The 22,204-nt window shown below is 53.6% G+C and overlaps 1 protein-coding gene across 1 annotated transcript in view; it reads right to left on the reverse strand.

Moving 5' to 3' along the window:
• Positions 1-19: 19 nt before the first annotated feature.
• LOC144488602 (dynactin subunit 1-like) overlaps positions 20-22,204 on the reverse strand; it is a gene marked incomplete at both ends in the record, with an annotated part of 63,202 nt that continues 41,017 nt past the window's right edge. The window contains 3 exons of the mRNA XM_078206663.1: positions 20-163; positions 18,584-18,712; positions 19,576-19,707. Coding sequence (XP_078062789.1) covers positions 20-163; positions 18,584-18,712; positions 19,576-19,707 — 405 coding nt within the window. The remainder of the gene's footprint in view (positions 164-18,583; positions 18,713-19,575; positions 19,708-22,204) is intronic.

Consider the following 22,204-nt stretch of genomic DNA (forward strand, 5'->3'; position numbering starts at 1 on the left):
GGGGGGGGCTCAGACTCACTTCTCCTTTCTTCCTGAGCAGGGCCTGGGTCTCCTCCAGCTTGCTCTGGATTTTCTCCACTCGCTCATCCGCCTCTTTGGAGGCAGAATCCAGCTTCTTCTCCAGCAGACTGAGTCGCACACTCGCCTCGCTCAGCTCCTCACCCTGCAACCCACACACACACAGCGTCACTCCTCACTGTACCCCCAAACCCCCACACACACAGCGTCACTCCCTCACTGTACCCCCAAACCCCCACACACACAGCGTCACTCCCTCACTGTACCCCCAAACCCCCACACACACAGCGTCACTCCCTCACTGTACCCCCAAACCCCCCACACACAGCGTCACTCCCTCACTGTACCCCCAAACCCACACACACACAGCGTCACTCCCTCACGTACCCCCAAACCCCCACACACACAGCGTCACTCCCTCACTGTACCCCGAAACCCCCAAACACACAGCGTCACTCCCTCACTGTACCCCCAAACCCCCACACACACAGCGTCACTCCCTCACTGTACCCCCAAACCCCCATCGCTCAGCTCCTCACCCTGCAACCCACACACACACAGCGTCACTCCCTCACTGTACCCCCAAACCCCCACACACACAGCGTCACTCCCTCACTGTACCCCGAAACCCCCAAACACACAGCGTCACTCACTCACTGTACCCCGAAACCCCCCCACACACACAGCGTCACTCCCTCACTGTACCCCCAAACCCCCACACACACAGCGTCACTCCCTCACTGTACCCCCAAACCCCCACACACACAGCGTCACTCCCTCACTGTACCCCCAAACCCCCACACACACAGCGTCACTCCCTCACTGTACCCCAAAACCCCCACACACAGCGTCACTCCCTCACTGTACCCCAAACCCCCACACACACAGCGTCACTCCCTCACTGTACCCCCAAACCCCCACACACACAGCGTCACTCCCTCACTGTACCCCCAAACCCCCCCACACACAGCGTCACTCCCTCACTGTACCCCCAAACCCCCACACACACAGCGTCACTCCCTCAATGTACCCCCAAACCCCCATCGCTCAACTCCCCACCCCGAAACCCCCACACACACAGCGTCACTCCCTCACTGTACCCCCAAACCCCCATCGCTCAACTCCCCACCACGAAACCCCCACACACACAGCGTCACTCCCTCACTGTACCCCGAAACCCCCACACACACAGCGTCACTCCCTCACTGTACCCCGAAACCCACACACACACAGCGTCACTCCCTCACTGTACCCCGAAACCCACACACACACAGCGTCACTCCCTCACTGTACCCCGAAACCCCCACACACACAGCGTCACTCCCTCACTGTACCCCGAAACCCACACACACACAGCGTCACTCCCTCACTGTACCCCGAAACCCCCCACACACAGCGTCACTCCCTCACTGTACCCCCAAACCCCCAGCGTCACTCCCTCACTGTACCCCAAAACCCCCACACACACAGCGTCACTCCCTCACTGTACCCCCAAATCCCCACACACACAGCGTCACTCCCTCACTGTACCCCAAAACCCACACACACACAGCGTCACTCCCTCACTGTACCCCGAAACCCCCACACACACAGCGTCACTCCCTCACTGTACCCCAAACCCCCACACACACAGCGTCACTCCCTCAATGTACCCCCAAACCCCCATCGCTCAACTCCCCACCCCGAAACCCCCACACGCACAGCGTCACTCCCTCACTGTACCCCCAAACCCCCACACACACAGCGTCACTCCCTCACTGTACCCCCAAACCCCCACACACACAGCGTCACTCCCTCACTGTACCCCAAAACCCCCAACACACAGCGTCACTCCCTCACTGTACCCCCAAACCCCCACACACACAACGTCACTCCCTGACTGTACCCCCAAACCCCCACACACACACAGCGTCACTCCCTCACTGTACCCCCAAACCCCCACACACAGCGTCACTCCCTCACTGTACCCCCAAACCCCCCCACACACAGCGTCACTCCCTCACTGTACCCCCAAACGCCCACACACACAGGGTCACTCCCTCACTGTACCCCCAAACCCCCATTGCTCAACTCCCCACCCCGAAACCCCCACACACACAGGGTCACTCCCTCACTGTACCCCCAAACCCCCATCGCTCAACTCCTCACCCTGCAACCCACACACACACAGGGTCACTCCCTCACTGTACCCCCAAACCCCCACACACACGTCACTCCCTCACTGTACCCCCAAACCCCCACACACACAGCGTCACTCCCTCACTGTACCCCCAAACCCCCACACACAGCGCCACTCCCCACTGTACCCCAAACCCCCACACACACAGCGTCACTCCCCACTGTACCCCGAAACCCCCACACACACAGCGTCACTCCCTCACTGTACCCCCGAAACCCCCACACACACAGCGTCACTCCCTCACTGTACCCTGAAACCCCCACACACACAGCGTCACTCCCTCACTGTACCCCCAAACCCCCACACACAGCGTCACTCCCTCACTGTACCCCAAAATCCCCACACACACAGCGTCACTCCCTCACTGTACCCCAAAACACCCACACACACAGCGTCACTCCCTCACTGTACCCCCACACACACACAGCGTCACTCCCTCACTGTACCCCCAAACCCCCACACACACAGGGTCACTCCTCACTGTACCCCAAAACCCCCACACACACAGGGTCACTCCCTCACTGTACCCCCACACACACACAGCGTCACTCCCTCACTGTACCCCCAAACCCCCCCACACACAGCGTCACTCCCTCACTGTACCCCCCACACACACAGCGTCACTCCCTCACTGTACCCCCAAACCCCCCACACACACAGCGTCACTCCCCACTGTACCCCCAAGCCCCCACACACACAGCGTCACTCCCTCACTGTACCCCCAAACCCCCACACACACAGCGTCACTCCCTCACTGTACCCCTAAACCCCCACACACACAGCGTCACTCCCCACTGTACCCCCAAACCCTGACACACACAGCGTCACTCCCTCACTGTACCCCCAAACCCACACACACACAGCGTCACTCCCTCACTGTACCCCCAAACCCCACACACACACAGCGTCACTCCCTCACTGTACCCCCAAACCCCCACACACACAGCGTCACTCCCCACTGTACCCCCAAACCCTGACACACACAGCGTCACTCCCTCACTGTACCCCAAAAACCCACACACACACAGCGTCACTCCCTCACTGTACCCCCAAACCCCCCCACACACAGCGTCACTCCCTCACTGTACCCCCAAACCCCGACACACACAGCGTCACTCCCTCACTGTACCCACAAAACCCGACACACACAGCGTCACTCCCTCACTGTACCCCCAAACCCACACACACACAGCGTCACTCCCAACTGCACCCCCAAACCCCCACACACACAGCGTCACTCCCTCACTGTACCCCCAAACCCCCACACACACAGCTTCACTCCCTCACTGTACCCCCAAACCCCCACACACACAGCGTCACTCCCCACTGTACCCCGAAACCCCCACACACACAGCGTCACTCCCTCACTGTACCCCCAAACACACAGCGTCACTCCCTCACTGTACCCCCAAACCCCCACACACACAGCGTCACTCCCTCACTGTACCCCCAAACCCCCCCACACACAGCGTCACTCCCCACTGTACCCCCAAACCCCCCCACACACAGCGTCACTCCCTCACTGTACCCCCAAACCCCCACACACACAGCGTCACTCCCTCACTGTACCCCCAAACCCCACCACACACAGCGTCACTCCCTCACTGTACCCCCAAACCCCCCCACACACAGCGTCACTCCCTCACTGTACCCCGAAACCCCCACACACACAGCGTCACTCCCTCACTGTACCCCCAAACCCACACACACACAGCGTCACTCCCAACTGCACCCCCAAACCCCCACACACACAGCGTCACTCCCTCACTGTACCCCCAAACCCCCCCACACACAGCTTCACTCCCTCACTGTACCCCCAAACCCCCACACACACAGCGTCACTCCCCACTGTACCCCGAAACCCCCACACACACAGCGTCACTCCCTCACTGTACCCCCAAACCCCCACACACACAGCGTCACTCCCTCACTGTACCCCCAAACCCCCACACACACAGCGTCACTCCCTCACTGTACCCCCAAACCCCCACACACACAGCGTCACTCCCTCACTGTACCCCCACACACACAGCGTCACTCCCCACTGTACCCCCAAACCCCCCCACACACAGCGTCACTCACTCACTGTACCCCCACACACACAGCGTCACTCCCTCACTGTACCCCCAAACCCCCACACACACAGCGTCACTCCCTCACTGTACCCCCAAACCCCCACACACACAGCGTCACTCCCCACTGTACCCCAAAGCCCCCACACACACAGCGTCACTCCCTCACTGTACCCCCAAACCTCCACACACACAGCGTCACTCCCTCACTGTACCCCAAAACTCCCACACACACAGCGTCACTCCCTCACTGTACCCCCAAACCCCCACACACACAGCGTCACTCCACACTGTACCCCAAAACACCCCCACACACGGCGTCACTCCCTCACTGTACCCCAAAACCACCACACACACAGCGTCACTCCCTCACTGTACCCCCAAACCCACACACACAGCGTCACTCCCCACTGTACCCCAAAATCCCCCCACACACAGCGTCACTCCCTCACTGTACCCCCAAACCCCCCCACACACAGCGTCACTCCCTCACTGTACCGCAAAACCCCCCCACACACAGCGCCACTCCCTCACTGTACCCCCAAACCCCCACACACACAGCGTCACTCCCTCACTGTACCCCCAAACCCCCACACATACAGCGTCACTCCCTCACTGTACCCCCAAACCCCCACACACAGCGTCACTCCCTCACTGTACCCCCAAACCCCCACACAGCGTCACTCCCTCACTGTACCCCCAAACCCCCACAAACACAGCGTCACTCCCTCACTGTACCACCAAACCCCCACACACACAGTGTCACTCCCTCACTGTACCCCCAAACCCCCACACACACAGCGTCACTCCCTCACTGTACCCCCAAACCCCCACACACACAGCGTCACTCCCTCACTGTACCCCCAAACCCCCATCGCTCAACTCCCCACCCCGAAACCCCCACACACACAGCGTCACTCCCTCACTGTACCCCCAAACCCCCCCACACACAGCGTCACTCCCTCACTGTACCCCCAAACCCCCCCACACACACAGCGTCACTCCCTCACTGTACCCCCAAACCCACACACACACAGGGTCACTCCCTCACTGTACCCCCAAGCCCCCACACACACAGCGTCACTCCCTCACTGTACCCCCAAACCCACACACACAGCGTCACTCCCTCACTGTACCCCCAAACCCCCACACACACAGCGTCACTCCCTCACTGTACCCCCAAACCCCCACACACACAGCGTCACTCCCTCATTGTACCCCCACACACACAGCGTCACTCCCTCACTGTGCCCCAAATCCCCACACACACAGCGTCACTCCCTCACTGTACCCCAAATCCCCACACACACAGCGTCACTCCCCCACTGTACCCCCAAACCCCCACACACACAGCGTCACTCCCTCACTGTACCCCCAAACCCCCACACACACAGCGTCACTCCCCACTGTACCCCCAAACCCACACACACAGCGTCACTCCATCACTGTACCCCAAAACCCCCCCACACACAGCGTCACTCCCTCACTGTACCCCCAAACCCCCACACACACAGCGTCACTCCCTCACTGTACGCCAAAACCCCCACACACACAGCGTCACTCCCTCACGGTACCCCAAATCCCCACACACACAGCGTCACTCCCTCACTGTACCCCAAATCCCCACACACACAGCGTCACTCCCTCACTGTACCCCAAATCCCCACACACACAGCGTCACTCCCCCACTGTACCCCCAAGCCCCCACACACACAGCGTCACTCCCTCACTGTACCCCCAAACCCCCACACACACAGCGTCACTCCCCACTGTACCCCCAAACCCACACACACACAGCGTCACTCCATCACTGTACCCCAAAACCCCCCCACACACAGCGTCACTCCCTCACTGTACCCCCAAACCCCCACACACACAGCGTCACTCCCTCACTGTACACCCAAACCCACACACACAGAGCATCACTCCCCACTGTACCCCCAAACCCCCCCACACACAGCGTCACTCCCTCACTGTACCCCCAAACCCCCACACACACAGCGTCACTCCCTCACTGTACCCCCAAACCCCCACACACACAGCGTCACTGTACCCCCAAACCCCCCCACACACAGCGTCACTCCCTCACTGTACCCCCAAACCCCCACACACACAGCGTCACTCCCTCACTGTACCCCCAAACCCCCACACACACAGCATCACTCCCTCACTGTACGCCCAAACCCCCACACACACAGCGTCACTCCCTCACTGTACCCCCAAACCCCCACACACACAGCGTCACTCCCTCACTGTACCCCCAAACCCACACACACAGCGTCACTCCCTCACTGTACGCCCAAACCCCCACACACAGCGTCACTCCCTCACTGTACCCCCAAACCCCCACACACACAGCGTCACTGTACCCCCAAACCCCCCCACACACAGCGTCACTCCCTCACTGTACCCCCAAACCCCCACACACACAGCGTCACTCCCTCACTGTACCCCCAAACCCACACACACACAGCGTCACTCCCTCACTGTACCCCCAAACCCCCACACACACAGCGTCACTCCCTCACTGTACCCCCAAACCCACACACACAGCGTCACTCCCTCACTGTACCCCCAAACCCCCACACACAGCGTCACTCCCTCACTGTACCCCCAAACCCACACACACGCAGCGTCACTCCCTCACTGTACCCCCAAACCCACACACACAGCGTCACTCCCTCACTGTACCCCCAAACCCCCACACACAGTGTCACTCCCTCACTGTACCCCCAAACCCCCACACACAGCGTCACTCCCTCACTGTACCCCCAAACCCCCACACACACTGTCACTCCCTCACTGTACCCCCAAACCCACACACACAGCGTCACTCCCTCACTGTACCCCCAAACCCCCACACACACAGCGTCACTCCCTCACTGTACCCCCAAACCCACACACACACAGCGTCACTCCCTCACTGTACCCTCAAACCCCCACACACACAGCGTCACTCCCCACTGTACCCCAAAACCCCCCCACACACACCGTCACACCCTCACTGTACCCCAAAACCCCCACACACACAGCGTCACTCCCTCACTGTACCCCCACACACACAGCGTCACTCCCTCACTGTACCCCAAAACCCCCACACACACAGCGTCACTCCCTCACTGTATCCCAAAACCACCACACACACAGCGTCACTCCCTCACTGTACCCCCAAACCCACACACACACAGCGTCACTCCCCACTGTACCCCAAAACCCCCACACACACAGCGTCACTCCCTCACTGTACCCCCAAACTCCCCCACACACAGCGTCACTCCCTCACTGTACCCCAAAACCCCCCCACACACAGCGTCACTCCCTCACTGTACCCCCAAACACCCACACACACACAGCTGCACTCCCTCACTGTACCCCCAAACCCCCCACACACAGCGTCACTCCCTCACTGTACCCCCAAACACCCACACACACAGCGTCACTCCATCACTGTACCCCGAAACCCCCCCACACACAGCGTCACTCCCCACTGTACCCCAAAACACCCACACACACAGCGTCACTCCCTCACTGTACCCCAAAACCAACACACACACAGCGTCACTCCCTCACTGTACCCCAAAACTCCCACACACACAGCGTCACTCCCTCACTGTACCCCAAAACCCCCACACACAGCGTCACTCCCTCACTGTACCCCCAAACCCACACACACACAGCGTCACTCCCTCACTGTACCCCGAAACCCCCATCGCTCAACTCCCCACCCCGAAACCCCCACACACACAGCGTCACTCCCTCACTGTACCCCGAAACCCCCATCGCTCATCTCCCCACCCCGAAACCCCCACACACACAGCGTCACTCCCTCACTGTACCCCGAAACCCCCATCGCTCAACTCCCCACCCCGAACCCCCCCCACACACAGCGTCACTCCCTCACTGTACCCCAAAACCCCCACACACAGCGTCACTCCCTCACTGTACCCCCAAACCCACACACACACAGCGTCACTCCCTCACTGTACCCCGAAACCCCCATCGCTCAACTCCCCACCCCGAAACCCCCACACACACACGTCACTCCCTCACTGTACCCCGAAACCCCCATCGTTCAACTCCCCACCCCGAAACCCCCACACACACAGCGTCACTCCCTCACTGTACCCCGAAATCCCCATCAAAGAACAAAGAACAGTACAGCACAGGAAACAGGCCCTTCGGCCCTCCAAGCCTGTGCCGCTCCTTGGTCCAACTAGACCAATCGTTTGTATCCCTCCATTCCCAGGCTGCTCATGTGACTATCCAGGTAAGTCTTAAACGATGTCAGCGTGCCTGCCTCCACCACCCTACTTGGCAGCGCATTCCAGGCCCCCACCACCCTCTGTGTAAAAAACGTCCCTCTGATGTCTGAGTTATACTTCGCCCCTCTCAGCTTGAGCCCGTGACCCCTCGTGATCGTCACCTCCGACCTGGGAAAAAGCTTCCCACTGTTCACCCTATCTATACCCTTCATAATCTTGTACACCTCTATTGGATCTCCCCTCATTCTCCGTCTTTCCAAGGAGAACAACCCCAGTCTACCCAATCTGTACCCCGAAACCCCCATCGCTCAACTCCCCACCCTGACACCCCCACACACACAGCGTCTCTCCCTCACTGTACCCCGAAACCCCCATCGCTCAACTCCCCACCCTGACACCCCCACACACACAGCGTCTCTCCCTCACTGGACCCCCGAACCCCCATCGCTCAACTCCTCACCCTGAAACACTCACACCCCCTCCCTCACCGTGCCCCTCACCCCCCTCCCTCACCGACCGCCCTCCCCGACCGTGCCCTTCACCCCCTCCCTCAATACGCCACTCACCCCCCTCCCTCACTCCCCATCCTCACCACGCCCCTCACTCCCTTCCCTCACCGCCCTCCCTGACCACGCCATTCACCCCCTCCCTCACCACGCCCCTCACCCCCCTCCCTCACTCCCCTCCCTGTTGGGTAAGGTGTTGTGTAAGGTGTTGGTCACACCCGGTGATAATACACCGCGCACTTTTGAAGCTCTCTGGAACGTTTCAAGGATTGTACAAATCTTTCAGCCAACCCATTGGTTGATGGATATGACGGAGGCTTTAATCCTCAAACTCCTGTGAATAAAACTGAACGGTTGTCATTAACAAGCTGCGCCTTTTCACAAACGATTTCAGCGACTTTTCCCCCTGGTTTTTTTCAGATGTTGTCAACCTTAAGCTAATTTCTGGCCACTCTGAGTGTGCATCAACTCTCTTTACAAACATGTCACCCTCAAACCAAGCGGCACAATCTATATGCAGTGTTTCAGCCAATCACAATGCTGCTGTCTTTCTTATTGGTGCACAGGAAGGATATTCTCCAATCTTTCTCAATCTCAGCATCAAGACCGGCCACTAAAAATAACTACAGCACTAATCCCTTCATCCAGACTATAACTACAGCACTAATCCCTTCATCCAGACCATAACTACAGTACTAATCCCTTCATCCAGACTAAAACTACAGTACTAATCCCTTCATCCAGACTATAACTACAGTACTAATCCCTTCATCCGGACTATAACTACAGTACTAATCCTTTCATCCAGACTATTACTACAGCACTAATCCCTTCATCCAGACTATAACTACAGTACTAATCCCTTCATCCAGACCATAACTACAGTACTAATCCCTTCATCCGGACTATAACTACAGTACTAATCCCTTCATCCAGACTATAACTACAGTACTAATCCCTTCATCCGGACTATAACTACAGTACTAATCCCTTCATCCGGACTATAACTACAGTACTAATCCCTTCATCCGGACTATAACTACAGCACTAATCCCTTCATCCGGACTATAACTACAGCACTAATCCCTTCATCCGGACTATAACTACAGCACTAATCCCTTCATCCGGACTATAACTACAGCACTAATCCCTTCATCCGGACTATAACTACAGCACTAATCCCTTCATCCGGACTATAACTACAGTACTATTCCCTTCATCCAGACTATAACTACAGTACTAATCCCTTCATCCAGACTATAACTACAGTACTAATCCCTTCATCCAGACTATAACTACAGTACTAATCCCTTCATCCAGACTATAACTACAGCACTAATCCCTTCATCCGGACTATAACTACAGCACTAATCCCTTCATCCGGACTATAACTACAGTACTAATCCCTTCATCCGGACTATAACTACAGTACTAATCCCTTCATCCGGACTATAACTACAGCACTAATCCCTTCATCCAGGCTATGACTACAGCACTAATCCCTTCATCCAGACTATAACTACAGTACTAATCCCTTCATCCGGACTATAACTACAGCACTAATCCCTTCATCCGGACTATAACTACAGCACTAATCCCTTCATCCAGACCATAACTACAGTACTAATCCCTTCATCCTGACTATAACTACAGTACTAATCCCTTCATCCGGACTATAACTACAGCACTAATCCCTTCATCCAGACTATAACTACAGTACTAATCCCTTCATCCAGACTATAACTACAGCACTAATCCCTTCATCCAGACTATAACTACAGTACTAATCCCTTCATCCGGACTATAACTACAGCACTAATCCCTTCATCCAGACTATAACTACAGTACTAATCCCTTCATCCAGACTATAACTACAGCACTAATCCCTTCATCCGGACTATAACTACAGTACTAATCCCTTCATCCGGACTACAACTACAGTACTAATCCCTTCATCCGGACTATAACTACAGCACTAATCCCTTCATCCAGACTATTACTACAGCACTAATCCCTTCATCCGGACCATAACTACAGTACTAACCCCTTCATCCAGACCAAAACTACAGTACTAATCCCTTCATCCAGACTATAACTACAGCACTAATCCCTTCATCCGGACTATAACTACAGTACTAATCCCTTCATCCAGACCATAACTACAGTACTAATCCCTTCATCCAGACTATAACTACAGTACTAATCCCTTCATCCGGACTATAACTACAGCACTAATCCCTTCATCCAGACTATAACTACAGCACTAATCCCTTCATCCAGACTATAACTACAGTACTAATCCCTTCATCCAGACCATAACTACAGTTCTAATCCCTTCATCCAGACTATAACTACAGTACTAATCCCTTCATCCGGACCATAACTACAGCACTAACCCCTTCATCCAGACTATAACTACAGTACTAATCCCTTCATCCAGACTATAACTACAGCACTAATCCCTTCATCCGGACCATAACTACAGTACTAATCCCTTCATCCAGAATATAACTACAGTACTAATCCCTTCATCCGGACGATAACTACAGCACTAACCCCTTCATCCAGACTATAACTACAGTACTAATCCCTTCATCCAGACTATAACTACAGCACTAATCCCTTCATCCAGACTATAACTACAGTACTAATCCCTTCATCCAGACTATAACTACAGCACTAATCCCTTCATCCGGACCATAACTACAGTACTAATCCCTTCATCCAGACTATAACTACAGTACTAATCCCTTCATCCGGACGATAACTACAGCACTAACCCCTTCATCCAGACTATAACTACAGTACTAATCCCTTCATCCAGACTATAACTACAGTACTAACCCCTTCATCCAGACTATAACTACAGTACTAATCCCTTCATCCGGACTATAACTACAGCACTAATCCCTTCATCCAGACTATAACTACAGCACTAATCCCTTCATCCAGACTATAACTACAGTACTAATCCCTTCATCCAGACCATAACTACAGTACTAATCCCTTCATCCAGACTATAACTACAGTACTAACCCCTTCATCCAGACTATAACTACAGTACTAATCCCTTCATCCGGACTATAACTACAGCACTAATCCCTTCATCCAGACTATAACTACAGCACTAATCCCTTCATCCAGACTATAACTACAGCACTAATCCCTTCATCCAGACTATAACTACAGTACTAATCCCTTCATCCGGACTATAACTACAGCACTAATCCCTTCATCCAGACTATAAGTACAGTACTAATCCCTTCATCCAGACTATAACTACAGTACTAATCCCTTCATCCAGACTATAACTACAGTACTAACCCCTTCATCCAGACTATAACTACAGTACTAATCCCTTCATCCGGACTATAACTACAGCACTAATCCCTTCATCCAGACTATAACTACAGTACTAATCCCTTCATCCAGACTATAACTACAGTACTAATCCCTTCATCCAGACTATAACTACAGTACTAACCCCTTCATCCAGACTATAACTACAGTACTAATCCCTTCATCCGGACTATAACTACAGTACTAATCCCTTCATCCAGACTATAACTACAGTACTAATCCCTTCATCCAGACTATAACTACAGCACTAATCCCTTCATCCAGACTATAAGTACAGTACTAATCCCTTCATCCAGACTATAACTACAGTACTAATCCCTTCATCCAGACTATAAGTACAGTACTAATCCCTTCATCCGGGCTATATCTACAGTACTAATCCCTTCATCCAGACTATAACTACAGTACTAATCCCTTCATCCAGACTATAACTACAGTACTAATCCCTTCATCCAGACCATAACTACAGTACTAATCCCTTCATCCAGACTATAACTACGTACTAATGCCTTCAGTAAGAAGTCTCACAACACCTGGTTAAAATCTGCCAAAGCAATCTCATGTCTTCTTTTAGCCCTCCTGATTTCCCTCTTAAGTAGCTTCTTAGAACAGAGAACATAGAACAGTACAGCACAGAACAGGACATTCGGCCCACGATGTTGTGCTGAGCAATATCTGAAACCAAGATCAAGCTATCCCACTCCCTATCATCCTGGTGTGCTCCATGTGCCTGTCCAATAACCGCTTAAATCTTCCTAAAGTGTCTCACTCCACTATCACTGCAGGCAGTCCATTCCACACCCCAACCACTCTCTGCGTAAAGAACCTACCTCTGATATCCTTCCTGTATCTCCCACCATGAACCCTACAGTTATGCCCCTGAGTTACCGCTCCATTCACCCGAGGAAATAGTCTTTGAACGTTCACTCTATCTATCCCCCTCATCATCTTATAAACCTCTATCAAGTCTCCTCTCAACCTCCTCCGCTCCAAAGAGAAAAGCCCAAGTTCCCTCAACCTTTCCTCATAAGACCTACCCTCCAAACCAGGCTGCATCCTGGTAAATCTCCTCTGCACTCTTTCCAGTGTCTCCACATCCTTCTTGTAGTGAGGTGACCAGAACTGCACACAATATTCCAAATGTGGTCTCACCAAGGTCCTGTACAGTTGCAGCAAAGCCCCACGGCTCTTAAACTCCAACCCCCTGTTAATAAAAGCTAACACACTATAGGCCTTCTTCACAGCTCTATCCACTTGAGTGGCAACCTTTAGAGATCTGTGGATATGAACCCCAAGATCTCTCTGTTCCTCCACAGTCTTCAGAATGCTACCTTTGACCCTGTAATCCACATTTAAATTAGTCCTACCAAAATGAATCACCTCACATTTATCAGGGTTAAACTCCATTTGCCATTTTTCAGCCCAGCTTTGCATCCTATCTATGTCTCTTTGCAGCCTACAACACCCCTCCACCTCATCCACCAATCTTGGTGTCATCAGCAAATTTACTGATCCACCCTTCAGCCCCCTCCTCTAAGTCATTAATAAAAATCACAAAGAGCAGAGGACCAAGCACTGATCCCTGCGGCACTCTGCTAGCAACCTGCCTCCAATCCGAACATTTTCCATCCACCACCACCCTCTGTCTTCGATCAGACAGCCAGTTACCTATCCAATCGGCCAACTTTCCCTCTATCCCATACCTCCTCACTTTCATCATAAGCCCACCATGGGGGACCTTATCAAACGCCTTACTAAAATCCATGTATATGACATCAACTGCCCTACCTTCATCAACACACTTAGTTACCTCCTCAAAAAATTCTATCAAATTTGTGAGGCACGACTTGCCCTTCACGAATCCGTGCTGACTATCCCGGATTAATCCGCATCTTTCTAAATGGTCGTACATCCCATCTCTAAGGACCTTTTCCACCAATTTACCAACCACCGAAGTAAGACTAACCGGTCTATAATTACCAGGGTCATTTCTATTCCCTTTCTTAAATAGAGGAACAACATTCGCCATTCTCCAGTCCTCTGGCACCATCCCCGTGGACAGCGAGGACCCAAAGATCAAAGCCAAAGGCTCTGCAATCTCATCCCTTGCCTCCCAAAGAATCCTAGGATACATTTCATCAGGCCCAGGGGACTTATCGACCTTCAGTTTATTCAAAACTGCCAGGACATCCTCCCTCCGAACATCTATTTCCTCCAGCCTATTAGCCTGTAACACCTTCTCTTCCTCAAAAACATGGCCCCTCTCCTTGGTGAACACTGAAGAAAAGTATTCATTCATCACCTCGCCTATCTCTACTAACTCCATACACAAGTTCCCACTGCCGTCCTTGACCGGCCCTAACCTCACCCTGGTCATTCTTTTATTCCTCACATAAGAGTAAAAAGCCTTGGGGTTTTCCTTGATCCGACCCGCCAAGGACTTCTCATGTCCCCTCCTAGCTCTCCTAAGCCCCTTTTTCAGCTCATTCCTTGCTAACTTGTAACCCTCAATCGAGCCATCTGAACCTTGTTTCCTCATCCCTACATAAGCTTCCCTCTTCCTTTTCACAAGACATTCCACCTCTTTCGTGAACCATGGTTCCCTCACTCGGCCATTTCCTCCCTGCCTGACAGGGACATACCTATCAAGGACATCCAGTATTTGTTCCTTGAAAAAGTTCCACTTTTCATTAGTTCCTTTCTCTGACAGTTTCTGTTCCCAACTTATGCCCCCTAATTCTTGCCTAATCGCATCATAATTACCACTCTCCCAATTGTAAACCTTGCCCTGCCGTCCGGCCCTATCCCTCTCCATTGCAATGACAAAAGACACCGAATTGTGGTCACTATCTCCAAAGTGCTCTCCCACAACCAAATCTAACACTTGGCCCGGTTCATTTCCCAGTACCAAATCCAATGTGGCCTCACCTCTTGTCGGCCTATCCACATATTGTGTCAGGAAACCCTCCTGCACACACTGCACAAAAACTGCCCCATCTGAACTATTTGACCTACAAAGGTTCCAATCAATATTTGGAAAGTTAAAGTCCCCCATGACAACTACCCTGTGACCCCCACACATATCCATAATCTGCTTAGCAATTTCTCCCTCCACATCTCTATTACTATTTGGGGGCCTATAGTCAACTCCTAACAACGTGACCGCTCCTTTCCTATTTCTAACCTCAGCCCATATTACCTCAGTGTGCAGATCCCCCTCGAAGTGCCTTTCCGCAGCCGTTAAACTATCTTTGATTAACAATGCCACTCCTCCACCTCTTTTACCAGCTTCCCTACACTTACTGAAACATCTATACCCCGGAACGTCCAACAACCATTCCTGTCCTTGTTCTACCCACGTCTCCGTAATGGCCACAACATCGTAGTCCCAAGTACCAATCCACGCCCCAAGTTCATCTACCTTGTTTCGGATGCTCCTTGCATTGAAGTAGACACACTTCAACCCACCTTCCTGTCTACCGGTACCCACCCTTGACCCTGATACCTTCCCCAATACCTCACCACCCTCAACACTGACTTCTGGACTACAACTCCTTTTCCCACTCCCCTGACAAATTAGTTTAAACCCCCCTGAAGAGCCGTAACAAATTTCCCTCCTAGGATATTGGTGCCCCTCTGGTTCAGGTGCACCCCGTCCTGTTTGTACAGGTCCCACCTTCCCCAGAATGTGTTCCAATTATCCATGTATCTGAAACCCTCCCTCCTACACCATCCCTGCAACCACATGTTTAACTGCACTCTCTCCCTGTTCCTCAACTCGCTATCACGTGGCACCGGCAACGTACCAGAGATGACCACATGTTTTGTCTTGGCTCTCAGCTTCCAGCCCAGCTCCAGAAATTCCTGCTTTAAATCCCCGTCCCTTCTCTTACCTATGTCATTGGTACCAATGTGTACCACGACTTGTGACTGTTTCCCCTCCCCCTTCAGAATCCGGAAAACACGGTCCGAGACGTCACGGACCCTGGCATCCGGTAGGCAACATACCATCCGTGAGTCTCTTTTGCTGCCTCAGAACCTCCTATCTATCCCTCTAACTAACGAGTTCCCAATAACTATTGCCCTCCCGCTCTCCCCCTTACCCTCCCGAGCCACAGAGACGGACACAGTGCTGGAGATCCTCCCACTGCGGCTCACCACTGGTATGTCATCCCCCTCAACCGTATCCAAAGCGGAATACTTGTTGCTAAGGGGAACGACCACCGGGGATCCTGCACGGACTGCTTCCTCCCAGCCCCTCTCACCGTCACCCATCTGTTTTCATTCCTCGGAGTAACTGTATTCCTAAAGCTTCTGTCTATGGCCATCTCTGCGTCCCTAATGATCCTAAGTTCATCCAACTCCAGCTCCAGTTCCCTAACACGGTTTTGGAGGAGCTGCAGATGGGTGCACTTCCCACAGGTGTAATCAGCAGGGACACTGTCGTCGTCCCTCACCTCAAACATAGTGCAAGAGGAACATAGCACTGCCTGCACACCCATCCCCTCTAGATACCTTGCCAGTACCAGGTAGAAACAGCAAAAATGAATTTAAACTTACCCCTGCTCGCCCTTTCTGCTTAAGCCCTGTGAGCCAAAGCCTTATAGCTCACACTCTGCTTCCCACTCACTCCACTGCCCGCTCCCGACGCTGCCCGCTGTATACTGCAGCCTACCTTTTATACTTCATGCGCTTAAAAAACCTTTCCCAGACTCCTTAGAAGCCCACTTCCAGTTTTCACTTTAAACTTAAAATACTACTGCAAAAGTAAAGGCCAAAAAAAACACACACTAGCTGACTAATTAAATAAATAAACAATTCAGTTAATCTCTCACCAGCACTGCTGCCTCCAATCACTCCCTCTCAGCTTGCTCCAGTGGAACAATCTTACCAAGGTGTGACGTTAGTGAACCTTTGCTGCTTCAATGGTTTAAATGGGGTTTTGGTTATTTTTACTCTGGGCCTCAGGAACTTTCTGGGATTTGTTATATGGTGCTGCATTGTTTGGGGGGGGGGGGGGGGGGGGAGGAGGGGTGAGGAGACTGGTTGATAGATCATGTGACACTCCTTTTCACAGTATACTCATACAGGTGACAATAAATCAAATCAAATAACAGCTTCCACCCTTTTTATTTTTTACCTGGTCTTCTAAAGCATGATCTTTAATCGTGTTATTGATTTCCCCAGCCCTCTGATATTCAAAGTGTGAGAATCCACTCAGGTTTCCCTTCCAATTTACAACTTCTCAGTGAAACAAAATCTAGACTCGTCAAGGTTGTGTGTGTAATATCTGAGCGATGTTAGCGGTTGTGGGCTTTAAACAAAAGATGTGGCTTTCACACACAGACCCAAACTAACAACAATAGATTTACTGTCAGACATCTGTACAAACTAAAATAGCAGCCTGTAAAACACCGTAATGACATCACCATCAAATCATGTGACCCATTCTTAAAGTAATCCAACAACTACTTTGTATAACAGCCTGAGCCTTCCCATACACACTGCACTGAGCGCCACTCCATGTTAGCCCATCAGTGCCGCAGGGGGCCCTGTCCCCCACACCTCAGTGCCACAGGGGGCCCTGTCCCCCACACCTCAGTGCCACAGGGGGCCCTGTCCCCCACACCTCAGTGCCGCAGGGGGCCCTGTCCCCCACACCTCAGTGCCGCAGGGGGCCCTGTCCCCCACACCTCAGTGCCGCACGGGGCCCTGTCCCCCACACCTCAGTGCCGCACGGGGCCCTGTCCCCCACACCTCAGTGCCGCAGGGGGCCCTGTCCCCCACACCTCAGTGCCGCACGGGGCCCTGTCCCCACACCTCAGTGCCGCAGGGGGCCCTGTCCCCCACACCTCAGTGCCGCACGGGGCCCTGTCCCCCACACCTCAGTGCCGCACGGGGCCCTGTCCCCCACACCTCAGTGCCGCAGGGGGCCCTGTCCCCCACACCTCAGTGCCGCACGGGGCCCTGTCCCCCACACCTCAGTGCCGCAGGGGGCCCTGTCCCCCACACCTCAGTGCCGCACGGGGCCCTGTCCCCCACACCTCAGTGCCGCAGGGGGCCCTGTCCCCCACACCTCAGTGCCGCAGGGGGCCCTGTCCCCCACACCTCAGTGCCGCAGGGGGCCCTGTCCCCCACACCTCAGTGCCGCAGGGGGCCCTGTCCCCCACACCTGTGTCACCTCACCTTAATCTTAAGCGATTTCTTCAGCTCCTTAATGACAGTTTCACGATCCTCCAGTTTTAGACCCAGACCCTCAGCATCTGTAATCTCAGCGCGGAGAGCAGCAGCTCGTAACTCAACTGGAGGCGGCAACTGGAACACAAGGGTTAAAGGTCAGACTGCAAAATACCATTCAACATGCAAACATGTGGTGGCTCTGATTACGGCTGCAGGGAGAGGAGGCGGGAGGGGGCCCGGGGCGAGGCGGGGGAACGGGGCCGGGGGCGGGGCGAGGCGTGGGGGCCCGGGGAGAGGTGGGGGGGGCCCGGGGCAAGGCGGGGCGAGATGGAGGAACGGGGCCGGGGCGAGGTGGGGGAACGGGGCCGGGGCCAGGCGTGGGGGGGGGGGGGGGGGGGGGGGGGGCCGGGGCGAGGCATGGGGGCCCGGGGGGGGCCAGGGCGAGGCAGGGGGGGGTGGTGGGGGAACGGGGCCGGGTCGAGGCATGGGGGCCCGGGGGGGGGGGGGCAGGGCGAGGCGGGGGGGGGGGGGGGGGAGGGGGGGCGAGGCTGTGGGGGGGGGGCGGTGGGGGAACGGGGCCGGGGCGAGGCGTGGGGGCCCGGGGTGAGGTGGGGGGGGCGAGGCGGGGAGGGCGAGGCGGGGAGGGGGGGCCAGGGCGAGGCGTGGGGGCCCGGGGGCGGGGCGAGGCGGGGGGGGGGTTGAGGCTGCCGGGGGGGCGGGGGCGGGCGCGAGGCTGCGGGGGGGGGGGGGGGGGGGGGGGGGGGCGCGAGGCTGCGGGGGGGGGGGCGGTGGGGGAACGGGGCCGGGGCGAGGCGTGGGGGCCCGGGGTGAGGCGGGTGCTGAGTGGGGACAGGGCTGGTGGGAGGGCGATGATGAGGTGGGAGGTGAGGGGGAGGCAGCTGGAGGGAGAGTTAATAAAAGCTCCAGGTCTCGCTCTCACTCCCTCCTTCGCCGAGTGAAGCACAAACATGGACAGAAGCTCCCTGTTGCGTTCCTACCTTGATGAATGCTCTCTCGGAATCATACTCTCCCTCCTGCATTGCTGTAGCCATCTTGTTCATGGTGACTATGATGACAGTACATGACTGATGAAGACATTCATATGGACTTGCAGCCTGTGCTCCATACACCTGGGAACCAATCAGTAAATATTAAACTGCATCATGTGGCAAACAAACAGTAAGGTACAGAGTAAAGCTGCCACTCTGCAGATTCCCAAACACGGATGGAGCTGTATTCAATTACACTGTTGTTACGAACTCATGCACTGATCTTCCACAGTACTTGAGGGTGGGACACTTCCAGCTTCAACTGAATCACTCCAAATGGAATTAGCCTGCTATCCAAAAAGGGACAAAGTGAGAGAAGGTGAACTGCTCATTCGGAGAGCTGGTGCTGACACGATGGGCCAAATGGCCTCACCTACACTGTAAACTTCCTGTGATTCTGAGGACAGTCAAAGAGAAAAAGGAAGCATTTATCAAAGCTCGGAGGCTGGGAACACACGAAGCAAGTGTGGAATACAAAGAAAGTAGAAAGAAACTTAAGCAAGGAGCAAGGAGGGCTGAAAGGGGTCACAAAAAGCCTTGGCCAACAGGATTAAGGAAAATCCCAAGGCTTTTTATGCAGATATAAAGAGCAAGAGAGTAGCCAGGGCGAGGGTTGGCCCACTCCAGGACAAGGGAGGGAATCTATGCGTGGAGCCAGAGGAAATGGATGAGGTATTAAATGAGTACTTTGTGTCAGTGTTCACCAAAGAGAAGGACTTGGTGGATAAGTCTGTGAAACGATGTGTAGATAGTTTGAGTCATCTTGTGATCAAAAAGGAGGAGGTATTGTGTTCTTGAGAAACATTAAGGTGGACAAATCCCCAGGGCCTGATGGGATATACCCCAGAATACTGAGAGAGGCAAGGGAGGAAATTGCTGGGGCCTTGAGAGAAATCTTTGGATCCTCACTGGCTACAGGGGAGGTGCCAGAGGATTGGAGAATAGCCAATGTTGTTCCGTTGTTTAAGAATGGTAACAAGAATAATCCAGGTAATTACAGGCCGGTGAGCCTTACATCAGTGGTAGGGAAATTATTGGAGAGGATTCTTCGAGACAGGATTTACTCCCACTTGGAAATAAGTGGACGTATTAGTGAGAGGCAACATGGTTTTGTGAAGGGGAGGTCGAGTCTCACTAACTTGATCGAGTTTTTCGAGGAAGTGACGAACATGATTGATGAGGGTAGGGCAGTGGATGTTGTCTACATGGACTTCAGTAAGGCCTTTGACAAGGTCCCTCATGGCAGACTGGTGCAGAAGGTGAAGTCGCATTGGGATCAGAGGTGAGCTGGCAAGGTGGATACAAAACTGGCTCAGTCAAAGAAGACAGAGGGTAGCAGTGGAAGGGTGCGTTTCTGAATGGAGGGCTGTGACAAGTGGTGTTCCTCAGGGATCAAAGAACAAAGAGAATTACAGCACAGGAACAGGCCCTTCGGCCCTCCAAGCCTGCACCGACCATGCTGCCCGACTGAACTAAAACCCCCTACCCTTCCGGGGACCATATCCCTCTATTCCCATCCTATTCATGTATTTGTCAATATGCTCCTTAAAAGTCACTACCGTATCCGCTTCCACTACCTCCCCCGGCAGTGAGTTCCAGGCACCCACTACTCTGTGTAAAAAATCTGCCTCGTACATCTCAGATGTACTGAAAACGCCTGATCTCGTCTGAACTTGGAAGCTAAGCAGACTCAGGCCTGATGAGTACTTGGATGGGAGACCCCCTGGGAATACCAGGTACAGTAGACTTAGGTAAGCCCAGTAGGGAGGGACATGTTCGGTGCAACTTGTGGGCCGAAGGGCCTGTTCGTGCTGTAGCTTTTCTATGTTCTATCTCCTTTAAACCTTGCCCTTCGCACCTTAAACCTGTGCCCCCGAGTAATTGACTCTTCCACTCTGGCAAAAAGCTTCTGACTATCCACTCTGTCCATGCCTCTCATAATCCTGTAGACTTCAGTACTGGGATTTTTGCTGTTTGTAATATATATAGAACATAGAACACAGAACAGGCCCTTCCGCCCACGATGTTGTGCCGAGCTTTGTCCGAAACCAAGATCAAGCTATCCCACTCCCTACCATCCTGGTGTGCTCCATGTGCCTATCCAATAACTGCTTGAAAGTTCCAAAAGTGTCCGACTCCACTATCACTGCAGGCAGTCCATTCCACACCCCAACCACTCTCTGAGTAAAGAACATACCTCGGACATCCCTCCTATATGAACCTTATAGTTATGCCCCCTAGTAACAGCTACATCCACCCGAGGAAATAGTCTCTGAACGTCCACTCTATCTATCCCCCTCATCATCTTATAAACCTCTATTAAGTCGCCTCTCATCCTCCTCTGCTCTAAAGAGAAAAGCCCTAGCTCCCTCAACCTTTCCTCATAAGACCTACCCTCCAAACCAGGCAGCATCCTGGTAAATCTCCTCTGCACTCTTTTCAGCGCTTCCACATCCTTCTTATAGTGAGGTGACCAGAACTGCACACAATATTCCAAATGTGGTCTCACCAAGGTCCTGTACAGTTGCAGCATAACCCCACGGCTCTTAAACTCAAACCCCCTGTTAATAAACGCTAA

This window comes from Mustelus asterias, unplaced genomic scaffold, assembly GCF_964213995.1.
Source record: "Mustelus asterias unplaced genomic scaffold, sMusAst1.hap1.1 HAP1_SCAFFOLD_1700, whole genome shotgun sequence".
In the NCBI taxonomy this organism is placed as follows: Eukaryota; Metazoa; Chordata; class Chondrichthyes; order Carcharhiniformes; family Triakidae; genus Mustelus; species Mustelus asterias.